Consider the following 13,247-nt stretch of genomic DNA (forward strand, 5'->3'; position numbering starts at 1 on the left):
CCCTCCAGTGGCTGGGACCCGCGTGCAGCACGCTTTGCGAGGGCCTTGGACTACTCCCTTTAACTGCCCTCTGTGCTGTGCGCGCTGAAATGGTCTGCAGAGCTTCGTGGTTAGAGGTCACGGGAGCGATTCCACGACGAATCCAGGGACCGAAACCCGCGAAGTCACTGCGCGAACGGCGGCCGGAGCTCCGGGAGGGGGGGCGGCGCAGCAGCTCAGCCCCACATGCTACCCTGGACGCTGGAGGGACCTGCGCAGGCCCCAGCCTCCGCGCCAACGGGAGGTTCCCGTCCCCGGGGATCACCGATCCCTGCGAACGGCGTGGCCGCGGGCCCTGGACGGCTGGTGCTTGGGGCGGGCAAGGCCTTCTGCTCAGATGTCTGTGCCTGCCTGGACACCCTCCCCCTGGGGCCGCGCGCCCTCTGCCAGGCCCAGCTCCCATCTGCAAGAATGGCGGCCCAGGAAGGGGACGCTATTCCGAGGACCCTGTGCTCTGCAGACGGCCCCCTATGCGGGCAGAATCGTGGTGTGTAGCCTGGGCGGGACGTCAGCAATGCCCACCGCGGGCACCGATGCCCAGGCGGGGGCAGAGGACAGGCCGGGCTGCAAGCCGGAGTGGCCCGTGCATCTGTGGGCGTGACCAGGATGGGCTGACCGCCCCCCCCACCCCGTCCCCCTCCACCCGAGGCCCGGGCCGCAAGCGCCCTCAGGCTGCCTTTATGCTTTGCTTTATTGATCGTGTGAGTCTCAAGAGTGACCACATCACAGAGGGGGGTGGGGGGTGTGCGGGGTGTGAGGGCAGTCGGGGAACGTTGGGCACAGCCAACCCTGCACCTGGGCCAGACGCAACACCAGGTCAGGGTCCCGGGGGCCTCGCTCAGGGCGTGGGCTGGATGCCTGGGCACCACCAGGGCAGGGGTTCCTGGGGCGGCAGCACTCCGGGGCCTTCCAGAACTTCCACGGCCAACGCGGCTCTCAGTGGTGCGCCGGCCACCACCACTTGTCTTCAGCGTCATCAAAATCCCACTTACACTTGATCCTCAGGCCGGACCCCGCCTCCTGCAAGGCCGCCAGCTCCTCCTGCACGCCCCGGTACAAGTCTCTCTCGAGTCTGCAAAACACAAAGCCCCAAACAGGAGGACTGAGCAGCGAGGACGCGGTCACGCGACACCCACCACGGAAGGGGCGCCCACAGCCTTCCTCGGGCCCGGGGCGCAGAGGCGCTTCCCGCAGAGAAGAGGCAGAGCCACGACGGACACGGGATCCCGGGGAAGCCGGGCGGGGCGACTCGGGCACTCCCGCGGGCCAGCCGGCGGGTCCGCTGCTGTGGCGCCACGCTCCGCGCGCTTCGGGAGACGTCTCCGCCCTTCCCGCCTGGATGCCGTCCGGACGGCCAGCCTGCGGCCCCCGGCGCCGAGGCCGCCCGGCCAGGACGGACACCGCGACTGGCCCCGGCCGGGATCTGCTCCCGCGTCCCCCGCCGCGCAGCAGGGAGCCGGCGGCACCGGCCTCCTCCCCGAGCGGGGCGAGGGGCAGGCCCGGCCCCCACGCGCCCGGTTTCACTTGGGCCTTTCACGGAGGGAGCCCTGCTCGACACCCCGCCTGTCCCTCGGGGCAGCCTCGCGCCTCCGCAGACGCGCGTCCCTCCCCTCTCCAGGGCCGCCCGGCGAGGGCCTCCGGGGCCCGCGGGGTCGGCTCTGCCCCTCCGCCTCGCCTCGCCCGTCCCGGCAGTGACGCTCCTGCCGCCCTCCGCGCCCCCTGCAGCGCCAGGCCAGGCTTCCCCTCCCCGGGCGGGCGGCGCGCCCTCGGGCGTCTGCAGCGCCGGGCAGCTGCGGGGACGTCTGCGCACACGCGCCCCCTGCTCTCCCCGCGGCGACCCAGAGCCGCCCCCGCAGCGCGCGCGCGCCTCTCGCTGGAGGAACGCAGCCCACGAGGGCACGCTCAGCGCACACGTCTCCACCCGTGGAGCTTCTCCAGACGGCCCGAGGCAGAGCGGAGGGCGGCGGCGGAGCGGCGCAGGCCACAGGGGCGAGAGGGGAGACGAGGCGCCCGCGGACACCCACGCGCCTGCAGCCCCGCCCTGTCCGACGCGCCGCCCCGGGCCGGGGCGCCCGAGCTCGGGCCAGGGAAAGGGAAGAGTCGCTGTCGCCCCGCACGTCGGCGGGAACGCGACCCCTCGGGGAGCAGCACGGAGGCTGCCAGCGGCCGGAGCCCACCCCTGGGGGCACGTCCGGCTCCCCGCCCCCCGCAGACCGTCTGCGGCAGCCACCTGCTGGCGAGGGCCGAGAGCGGAGGCCGCGCGTCTCCTTGGCAGCGTCTCGCCGGGGCGGAAGCCGGCTCGGCTGGGAACAAGGCGCGCCCTCGCGGCTGAGACCACGCGGCTGCGGCGGAGGGGAGGCCGCCGTGAGGCGAGCCGGAGGACGGAGACTCACCCCAGCGGGCGTCGCTCCCTGGCGGGCGCCGAGGAACAGGCGAAACCACCCCAACGCGCACCCGGGAATCCAACTGCAGCGCGGAGGCTGCCGCGGGTGGGGCGGAGGGGAGGGGAGGACACGGCCTCGCTGGTGGGTGTGGGGTGACAGCAGCCACCCGCCGAGGTGTGACCCCGTTTCCTGACTCACATGGAGTATTGTAGCTCAAAGTCACCCCAATAAAAAACGTGTTACAGAAACAAAGCGTGTTGCAAAAATCTTCAGGCCTCGTTCGGCTCCCACGGGTGCCAAGGGGCCCCTCCCCGACTCCCCAAGCCCCGTGGGCGCTCCCCCGGGGACAGGCATGCCCCCAGACTGGCCAGGGCTCCCCAATATCGGCACGTTACCCCAGCTTCTGCAGCCTGCTCGTGGGCCTGGCCAGGGTTTTCCAGAGCACGTGGAACCCCTCGGGCCGCAGGCTGTTCCCCAGGAGGTTGAGGCCGACCAGGCTCTGGCTGCTTCTGAGGACGGAGGCCAGGTGGGGGCAGCCGGCGGGCGTGAGGCCGCACTTCTCCAGCCTGGGGGCGAGACCGGGAGGTGCTACGATCAGGGGCACACCCCCACCCCAGCATCCTGGAGGGGCAGGCGGGGGAGCCCCACTGGACAGAAGAGCCGAGAGGCTGGGCCCGCTGCACGGGATGTGAAAGCCGCGGCATCCACGTGAGCCAGGGGCTCTTTACGGGCCTGACCACACGCGTCTCTTTGTGGGTCCCACAGGCAGCGCAGGGGCCGGCCAGCTACGAGGGCCCTGGGCGTGTGTCCTGTAAGTGGGAGGGACCCCAGCTAAGTGTGCAAAGCCCCGCGCGTGACCACACAAGTGTCTGGAGGCTGCTGCCTGACCAAGGAGCCGGCTGGGGACTGGCGGGCGAGAATAGTGCAAGGGGACATGGCCCGGCGGCACAGGGGGACTGGCCACGCGGAGGACAGTGGGTGACTGGGGCTGCTCAGCTTCCTCCTGCCATCGGCTGAGCCCCGGAGAAGAGACTCGGCGGGGCGGGGTGGGGGGCTGTGACCACCCAGTATCCAGAGGACACTCCCGCACACGAGGATGCACCACGCAGGGCTGCCCTGCGCCCATCGGGCACAGGCAGCTTCTGAGGAGCTCCCTGTCCCTTGCCACCCTGCGCCCGTGACCGCAGCTCTCCCTGCACCCCGAGCGGGGCTCCGAGTAGTCACTCACCCGAGAGTGACCAGGGAGCCCTCGGGGGGCCGCAGGGCCTCGCACAGCAGCCGCACGCCCTCGTCCCCGAGGCCGTTGTGCCCGACGTCCAGCGTGTCCAGGCAGCGGTTGCGCCCCAGGGCTCCGGCCAGCTCCCGGCAGCCCTCCTGCCCGAAGGCGCAGCTGGACAAGCTGCAGAGGAAGCCGAGGGCGGCCTCAGCTCCGGCGCAGGCGGACTCGGCCCGGGGTGTGCCCCGCCCAGAAGGACGTGGTGTCCGCACAGGGCACACAGGCCCGGTGGGGTCTGGGGGAGGGCTGGGGGTGCCCCAGCTGGCCAGTGTCTCCCAGCCTCTGGCTCAACACAAGAGCTGGACAAGCCCCGGAGCGCCCCTGAAGCCGGGAGCCAGCAGGCTGACCAGACTGGGGGCGGGACGGAGGAGGGGGGCGCAGGGTACGAGCCCTGCTGGGGGCGAGAAGGGGTCCCCCAGCTCCACGGCCGCACTCACTCCAGCCTTCGCAGCCTGCACCCCGGGCGCCCCAGGGCCACACACAGCAGCGTCACCCCCTCGTCCCCTAGGTGGTTCCTCCCGAGGCTCAGGTGCGTCAGGCTCCTGTTCTGGGGGAGCGCGTCGGCCAGATACCCGCAGCTGGGGGCACCCAGCTGGCAGAGCCGGAGCCTGCAGGACAGAGGCAGGGCTCAGGACAGCGGCCGGGCAGCCCCACCCACTCAGCGGCCACTAAGTGCTGCCGGGGAGCCGTGTCCGCCCCACCCTGGACTCGCCAATGACAGGGGTGGGAACTGAGGGCCGGTGACCGTGCAGGTGGCCGCTGCTGGAAGGGCTGGCAGGGCTGGGCAGGACAGCGCAGTAGACAGGGGCACACCAGGGCCCTCCCCCTGGCGGCAGGCCTGGCTGGTTCTCTCCCGGCTCCTCCGTCAGCGCAACAGCTTATGTCTGAGGCTCCCCCGTAAAGCACACCCCCTTGCAGCGAGTCTGTCTCCACCACCCCCACGTGTCTGGGGCTCAGCTGTGGCCTGACCCCAACAACGGGGACGTCCCGGGGTTCCCCTAAAATCCGACACCTTGACAACCCCCCAGAGGCTGATTCAACTAGTCTGGAGTGCCTCGAAGGGCTCGGTGCACCCCTGAGTCACCGCAGCCCCGCTTCCAGTGCACGGGGCAGTGGGTGGAATGCTACTCGGCCATCAAGAAGGTGGGACCCCGCACTCGTGACACACGCGTGGAGCTGGAGGAAGGCTGCGGCGTCCAACAAACCAGAGGGAAAGACAAGCAGTGGCCACGGGAACAGACAAGGCCAAACCCAGACCAGCCCTTTCCACCCAACTGAGGCAGAACGCAGGCTCCCGGCAGGCAGGAGGAGGGACGGGCCCAGGGATCCCGGTGAGGGGTGCTGTGGAGGGGAACACGGGCTAGCGTGAGCTCATACCCCAGACCATGCAGTGCCGCAAACCAACGTCACCCCGACAAACAGCCTGGAACCCCGGGCGAGCCAAGTCGCCTGCGTCTCAGGGCCGCAGCCCACGGGCCACCCGTCCAAGGCCTCGCGGCCAGCAGACTCACTCCAGCCTCTGCAGGGCGCACTCGGGACGCGCCAGGGATGCACACAGCAGCCGGACGCCCTCGTCCCCGAGGGGGTTCAGGCCCAGGCACAGCCGCGTGGTCTGCTGGAGGCTGCTGAGCTGCGGGGCCAGGTGCTGGAAGGCGGCGGCCGACAGGCTGCACTTCTCCAGGCTGCGGAGGGAGGGCGCCAGTGAGCCCAGACCACTGGGGCTGCTCCCCGCCCAGCTGGCACACCTGAGCCCCCGGCTGGTCACCAGGATGAGATGACACAGGCCCTCTCGAGGGGAGGGGGAGGCCCCCGCCCGGCCTGGCCCTGCTTACCCGGCCCAGGCTCCTTCTGCCTGGCAGATCAGAGCCCCCACCAGGTGAGGGCAGAGCAGGTGAGACCGGCCCAGCGCGAGGAAGACCCGCATGCCTTGGCATGGCAGGTGGCTGCCGCCCCCGCACAGCTAGGATCAAAGGCCACACCTCCTCGGGGCATCTGTGAGGGGCGCAGGGGGGCCTTGTCTACAGGGACCCACAGCATCCAGGCTGCTGCTCAAGGTCACCTGCGTGCCAGGGGACAGCTAAGTGTGGGGAGATGACCGGGGCACCCCAAGACACACCCCACAGCCTCCGGACCTGCATGCAGTGCGCAAAGCAGACGCCGACAAAGGAGCACTTACGACAGCTCCTTCAGGGGGCGCTGCCCGGCCGCAGGGCTGCTCCCAGAAGTGCTCCCTGCGATCCTCCCCGGGGGGACTTCAGCGGTGCCCCCCGACGTCCCCTGGGCACTCTCCTCCCTGAGGGTCCCCAGGTTGTTGTCCCCCAGGCTGAGGAAGCTCAGGCTGCTGTTCCTGCTGAGCCCCAGGAGCAGGTGGTGAAAAGCGGGGGGCGTGAGGCTACAGGAGTCCAGCCTGCCAGAGACCCAACGGCGTGGCTCGCGGGGCGGCCTCACCTCAGACTGTGCCCTGCATCCAATCCCAAGGGGCCCCAGGCACCCCCGAATCCAGGACATGCCCCTGCCTCCCAGCTGGGCTCAGGAGCCGGTGCTGCCCCCTCATAATCCTGCTGCTTGGGCCCGCTGTCCCCTCACTCTGCAGCTGCTGCCTGAGCCACCCCCATGGGCCACTGACGGGGGACGCCCCCAGGGGACAGGGCGCACCAGAGACACCGGAGGTTGCAGGCAGAGTGGCCCAGCGTCTGGAAGAGCATCTTGGCCACGGTGACGCCCAGGTTGTTGGCGCTCAGGTCCAGGTGGGTCAGCCGGCTGTTCCCGTGCAGGACGACCACCAGCTCCTTCAGCAGCCCCATGGGGGTGATGGCCGTGCACCTGCGGGCGGGCGGGCGGCCATGGGGGGGGCTGCCACGGGCGGGGGGAGTCCAGGCGGCAGTCTGGCGTCGGGGCGGCCGGGACATGCACACTCAGCCATACTCATGCCCACCTGCCCAGCCCCGTCCACCCCTTGGGGTGAAGAGCAGCCCCGCAAACAGATGGGCACCAAAGCCTGCACCCTGGGAAGGGGTGGGCACCTGCCCCGGGAGGTCCCCGAGCCCCTCCACGTGGATGAAATCGGACAGTGACACCCCCAGTCTACCCGACCCCGCACATCTGCCCTGAGGAGGCCCTGGGCGCCCACGGCGCTCAGGGGAGCGGCCGGAGACCTGCTGTTGACCGACTTCTCCAGAGAACCACAAGACTCAGCCCGGCGGGGAGAGCTGCCCTAGGCCCGGGCCCCTCCCCTCGCTGCCCGCACCACCCGGGAGAGCGCCCCCCTCCCGCACCCCACTCACGCCAGCCTCTGGAGCCTGCAGCGCGGCCTGCGCAGCTCCTCGCACAGCGCGCGCATGGACGACATGGCCAGGCTGCTGCCGCTCAGCTCCAGCTCCCGCAGGACGCCGCCGCCGCACACGGCGCACACGGCCCGCCACTGGCTCAGCTCCGCCGCCACCGGCCTCGCCCTGCGGGAGCCGAGACACCCTGAGCACCGGATGAGCCTGGCCGGACCGGGGCGGTGGGGGGGGGGTGGCGGCTGCCCCTGCCCACGCCCCGCCCACCACAGCGGCACCCCCAGCGCCCAGGAAACGAGGTCGGGCGCGGCTGTGCCAGGGTAGACAGGCGTGCCCTAAAGTCCACGCCGAGCCCCGCAATGACGCCAAAGCTGGGCTGGAGGGGGCGGCCGAGGGAGGCAGGAGGAGAAAGACATGTGGGGGTGGCCCCAACGTGGGTGCGAAGCAGCCAGAGGTGCTGACGAGACTAACCCCCCGGGCCCACTGCGGGGCTGAGGCCACAGAGGGACGCAGAGGCGGCAGCCCGACGGCGAGAAGGCGGCGGAGCTCTGGGGGGGCTGCACCCGGGAGGTGTGGGCTGTGCCCCATCACACAGCATCGACACCGGCGTCACCTCCATAAGAGACCCGGGGAGGGCAGGGGCTTGCCGGTTTCTGGGCACAACAGCCGTGACCCAGAGGCCCTCCCCGACACAGGCCCTGCCCCACGGCCCAAGCCCTGGCAGCGCTGCCCGCGTCACAGCGGCCTCACTCGGGTCCACGCGCCCACTTCCCGCCTTCGCACACGCGGGCTACAGAGCGCAACGCGGGATCCGGTGCTGCAAGGGCTCGGCACGGTTAGGCTCCTAATGGCTGAGAGTCGCCGTGAGGGGCAGGCGCTCCGCTCAGCGCGTGAGAGCTTCACGGGGAGACGCAGACGGGGCCCAGCGGGACCCCAGCTCACACACTGAGTGGGGCCGGACTACAGCCAGCGAGGCCCGAGCCGGCAGGGCGGGGAGGAGGGGGCCCTGCCCTGCGGCGGAGCCGGCGGCACAGCCCCCGTGCAGAGCAGGGTGACCCAGCGACCCGCTCCTGGGCCTCTGCCCCGAGGACACAGACACTGCTGGGGGACACCTGCGCCCGTGTTTACTGTAGCCCCGGCCCTCACGCCCAGGGGCAGAAGGCGAGCCCTGAGGCCCACATGGGCAGCCAGGATGGAGCTGGCGCTGCTCAGAGGCGCGGCTGGTCCCCCAGGAGCGTTCAGGGAACCTCCACGGGGCTGGAGGCAGCGGGACGGAGCCCTGGGCGGCGGCCGCTCACTCACCCGGGGGCTGGCGGGCCACAGATGGCTCTGGTGGGCGGGACGAGCCCGCGGATGGCCAGCTTCAGCTTCCTCAGGCGCCCGCAGAGCGGCAGGCAGAAGGCGGCGGCGCGCAGCTGGGCGTGCTCCACCACGGCCACCTCGGCCTCCAAGAGGAGGCCCAGGACCTGCCGGGCGACGTCCTCGTCCCCGGCCTCGTGCAGGCAGAGGAAGAGGCGCAGGGCGTCCAGGTGCGCGGAGAGGCCCCCCGCCAGGCCCTCGGCCCACTCCAGCAGCTCGTCGGCCGCCCGGGGGGCCAGCTCGCAGCGCAGCTCGCCGGCCAGGGCCCTGGCGCGGTCTCTGTTCAGGAGGCCGAAGAGGAAGAGCGCCGTCTGGGCCCAGTAGGCGCCTCCGCCGAGGAGGGCGCCGCTCAGCAGCTCCCGCACCTCCTGGCTCTTGGTGCGGGGGCCCACGGCGCCCCACGCGCCCCGGAGCACGTAGAACAGGGCCCCCAGGAACTCCTGGAAGCTGTGGTGGGTGAAGGTGACGCAGCCCTCGCAGCCGGGGACCTTCCGCAGGACGCAGGCCCGCAAGAGCAGGTCCAGGAGGGGCGCCGCGGCGCCCCAGGGCGCCAGGTCCTCCGGGGAGAAGGTGTGGCGGGAGAGCCAGAGGCCCTGGGCCGCCAGCCCGCAGAGCGCCCTCCAGGCATCCGGCCAGCCGGGCCCGGCCTGCCCCACCTCGGGCGCCAGCAGGCCTTGGAGGAAGCCGGCGTAGAGGCCCGTGGCCGTCTGGTCGTCCAGCTGGAAGAGCGGGTCCTGGGCCGCGCCCCACTTGAGGGCGGAGCCCAGGACCCAGCACACCAGCGGTGCGTGGCAGGCGCGGCCCAGGGCCTCGTGCTTCCGGAGCCACTGGATGGTCTTCTTGCCCCGCCTGTGGTCGCCGAAGAAGCGGATGAAGTACTCCAGCTGGTCGGCCTCCGCGAAGCCGCGCGCGGCCAGGAACCAGGGCCGCACCAGCAGCGGGCCCAGCGCGCGGCGCCGGCAGTCCCGCGCCGTCACCAGCAGGGTGGCCGCCGGGGCCAGCTCCTTCTTCAGCAAGTGCAGGAGCAGCCTGGCCGCCGGCAGCTCCTGGTGCCAGTCCAGGCCGGGGGGCGCCGCGCCCAGCCCAGGGGGCACGTCCAGCTCCTCCAGGCCGTCCACCATGAACAGCAGCCGCTCGGGGCGCCGCTGGAACTCGGCGACAGGGAGCGGCGAGTCGGGCCAGTCCTGGGAGAGCAGGCCGGCCAGGCTGGTGCTGCCCGCGTCCCGCAGCGCGTGGCAGCTGACGTAGAAGGCCCAGGAGAAGCGGCGCTCGAAGAGCAGGCTCTCGGCCCAGTGCAATAGCACCTTCGCGGCCACCGTGGTCTTCCCCACGCCCGCGCCGCCCTCCAGGACCACGGTGAGGGGCTGGGCGCCGGATCGGCCCGGGCTCAGGACGGCCTGCAGCTCCTCGTGCTCCAGCGCCGTCACGCTGCGGAGGTGGACGTGGCCTTCAGGCCAGGGCGTCTGGTCCCACATGGCCAGCACTCTGGCTCTCACGCGCTCCCGGTACCTCCTGTGGGCTGGAGCCGCATAGGGGCCGTGAGGCTCGGCCCGCGCGGCCCTGCAGAAACACCCCCAGAAGCGATGGGGGCCCCGCAGCTCCAGGCCAAAGCCTCAGCAGAGGCGTCCACAGGTGGCGCCTCTTGGCCCCATCACGCGGGGGCCCCCGGGCCGCAGCTCCGAGGCAGTGCAGACGCCCTAGGCCAGGGTTCCCGGCAGCCGGCAGGGAGACGGGTCAGGGAGCTGAGGGGCAGAGAGGTCCACCGTGCGTCTGTGCCCCAAGCGCCACAGGCAGTGCGACCACTACATGGGGCACAGCCCGAGGGTGGTGGGACCGAGACACGGGCAGACCCAGGTGCCCAGGGCGTGGCCAGGCCCCGAGCGCCCAGGCAGGCGGGGCCCTCACAGCAGGGCGGGGCGAGGCCGGGTGGGCAGGCCCTCACAGCAGGGGTACGGCCAGGCCCTGGAGCCGCCAGGCAGGCGGGGCCCTCTCCCCCGCGGCCTCTGGGCCAGCCCGGGGCACCGACTCCGGACATGGGTCTGGGCACTGCAGAACCCCTGTGTGCTGGGCAGCAACGCTTTACCACTTGCCCTAGAGACACAGCTCAGTCCCAGCTGCGTCCACACACCGCCGACACCTAGTGCCCGAGGAGCGGACACGGCGGGATGAGCAGATGACGCGCGAAGACTCGCTGGCCACGCAGGACAGAATTGCGGCTCCGCTGCAGAGCTCCGGCAGGAACCACCGTGACTGTGGAGATCTGCGCGTCCGTGAGGGACGCAGGAGCCGGAACCCTCCCCAAGGCCGCAGGTGCGCTGTCCTGTGTGGTCCCCGGATGCGGGGCAGCGACCGAGGAGCACACCCCGCCCGGCTAGGCGCCGCCACAGACCCAGAGCACATCGGTCGGCCCGCGGTCATGTCGGGACGCCACCCGCGCCCGTCACGCAATGTGCCGTCGTCAGAGTCGGACACACACCTTCTCCTTCTGGCACCTCCGCATATTCTTGGACGGGGTCTTGGGGCTCCCGCATCCTCAGCATCTCTGGAACAAGCGGGGCGAGGGAGCAGTGAGGGGGTGGGGGGGCAGCGAGGCACCCTTGGCAGAGCCGGCATCAGACTGAAGGTGGGGAAGGGCCCTCAGCCTCCGGCTCCGTCAGCCCCGCCTGGAGGCACGTGGCTTTGCGTGACCCTGGGGTGCAGGGCACACACTCCCACCTCCGGGCCCTGCCTGCACCCCCCCAACTGGCCCCACTCCCTCACCTCCAAGTCACCACTCAGAGCTGAGCCCCTCGGCGCTAGCCAATGACCCCAATCCCCGACATCACACACGAGAGACTCCTCACCCTGCTCCCCCTTTCCGCTGTACCCCTCACAGCATGACAACGGCACGCTGTACCTGAACTTCACATGCAGCCATCGGGGCCGCGGTCGGCTGGTCCCCGACCTACCCCAGGTGTGCAGAACACGCCCAGCCCGGCAGGCACCAGGGCGCCGAGAACAGGGCGGTAAAGCAGGCCTCGCCACGGCGCTCACGCCAGCCGTCTCCTGTGCCTGCCGCGGCCACCCACGGGCCGGGCCGGAGCCGCCTCCCGCTGAGCCCGCCCCACGCCGGTGCCCCCGGGGCTTCCAATTGAGGGGACACGGTTGACGTTTGTAATTCCAGGCCCATCGGGGCTCCATCTGGGGGGCACGCGGATCATGGGCTTGCTCAGACTGAGGCTCTTTCTCCACCAAGGGGTGCCTGAGTCAAAGAACCCCACCTCTGAGGAGCCCCCAAGCCCAGGCCTGTGGAGTGCACCCAAGATTGAACAGGAAACCGGCGGGCATTCGGGTGCAGCCCCGCAGGGCTGTCCCTGTCACGGCTGCGAGCACCCGCGGCCCAACACTGAGGCTGCACCCCGCCCATAAACCAGGCGCGTGAGCCTTCGGGCCCCAAGTCAGGTGCAGCCTGTACCCCACGCTGCATCTAGGCCCCAGAGCTAGGCGGGACGCCTGTCCGCGGAGCCGAGCTGTTCCACAGCAGCCTGAAGTGTAAGTCCAAGCCCGCAAAGCACCCCAGTTCCCACTTCCTTTTGGTCTCCAGAAAACCACTGAGCCAGTCTCCCACCACATGTGCCAGCGTGGTCTGGGCCGGGGGAGGTTGCACAGGCACCCCCGGCATCGGGACACCACCGGAAGGGAGGCCTTCAGGGAAACGCGCCACGTGGAGACGAGGGAACAGCCGAGAAGCAGCTATGCAGCCACGGCTCCCCAAGCGCTGTCCTAGCCTAGAAATCCGAGGGGACGCACGCAGCTGCCCCACTTAGGCAGGGCCCCGAGGCACCAGCTGGTTGACACCCGGCAGCGCGATGCCTGCGCTGGAGCGCGAGAGCCCAGGGGTGCCTGTGAGCACCGGGCACTCGCGCAAATGCGTGTCCCAAGCCGGGCGAGGGGACGGGAGAAGGGGGAAGCTCAGCTCCACCCCGTACTGCCCACAGGGCCAGAACCCCCCACCGGGGGCTCCAGAGGATGAGAAGTGGAACCCCAAAGTTACAGCCGCGTCAGCTGCATGTTACCCGTGGTAATGGGCTAATTCTGCTCGTTCCGGTGACGTCACGGCGCTTCACACACAACATTCACCTGCCCCCACAGCGCCGCGGCCTCCCCACTCACCAGCCCTGGCGGCTCCCACCTCCTCGCTCAGCGAGGTCAGGTTCATGCTCCGGAGGGCGCCGGCCACCAGGCCCCACACCTCCCCCTCCGGGAAGTGCGCGTGCAGCAGGCCCAGCAGGGCGGAGGGCTCCAGGGCGCGCAGATCGGCCCAGGAGAAGGGCCAGGAGGCGGGGGACAGCAGCCGCCGCGACTGCAGTTGCAGCTTGAACTCCTCCAGCTGGGGCCCGTCCAGCCGCGTCAGGTGGGTCAGCAGCAGGTCCCAGGCGCCGTCGTCCACGGAGAAGGGGCCAGGGGCGCTCATGGTGGCCACCGCGGCCTCCCGGCCAGGACACCACACCTGAGGGGGGAGCGAACTTAGCCCAGGCCTCCACCTCCTGTGGACCCTGGGCCCCTCCTCGGGCCTGGCCACCACGAGCGCCCGGCCTCACGGCCCACTCCTCACGTCCTGCTCCCTCACGCCTGCTCCCTCACGCCCGCTCCTCACCGCCTGCTCCCTCACCGCCCCTCCCTCACCACCCCTCCTCACGCCCGCTCCCTCACCGCCCCCTCCCTCACCGCCCCCTCCCTCACCAGCCGCTCCCTCACGCCCGCTCCCTCACGCCCCGCTCCTCACGGCCCGCTCCTCACGCCCGCTCCTCACGCCCGCTCCCTCACGCCCGCTCCTCACGCCCGCTCCTCACGCCCGCTCCTCACGCCCCCTCCTCACCGCCCCCTCCCTCACCGCCCGCTCCTCACGCCCGCTCCTCACGCCCGCTC

General features: G+C 71.3%; 1 protein-coding gene across 1 annotated transcript; it reads right to left on the reverse strand.

Annotated features, from left to right (window-relative positions):
- Positions 1-719: 719 nt before the first annotated feature.
- NLRP13 (NLR family pyrin domain containing 13) lies at positions 720-12,792 on the reverse strand. The gene is made up of 11 exons (XM_037515622.2): positions 12,492-12,792; positions 10,816-10,881; positions 8,283-9,858; positions 6,984-7,151; positions 6,355-6,522; positions 5,876-6,046; positions 5,211-5,381; positions 4,137-4,307; positions 3,652-3,822; positions 2,819-2,989; positions 720-1,111 (listed from the first exon to the last, which is right to left on the reverse strand). The coding sequence occupies exons 1-11, from the start codon at positions 12,790-12,792 to the stop codon at positions 976-978; spliced, it is 3,270 nt and encodes a 1,089-aa protein (XP_037371519.1). The 3' UTR covers positions 720-975.
- Positions 12,793-13,247: the final 455 nt, after the last annotated feature.

This window comes from Talpa occidentalis, unplaced genomic scaffold (assembly GCF_014898055.3).
Source record: "Talpa occidentalis isolate TD23 unplaced genomic scaffold, MPIMG_talOcc4v2.1 talOcc4.17, whole genome shotgun sequence".
In the NCBI taxonomy this organism is placed as follows: Eukaryota; Metazoa; Chordata; class Mammalia; order Eulipotyphla; family Talpidae; genus Talpa; species Talpa occidentalis.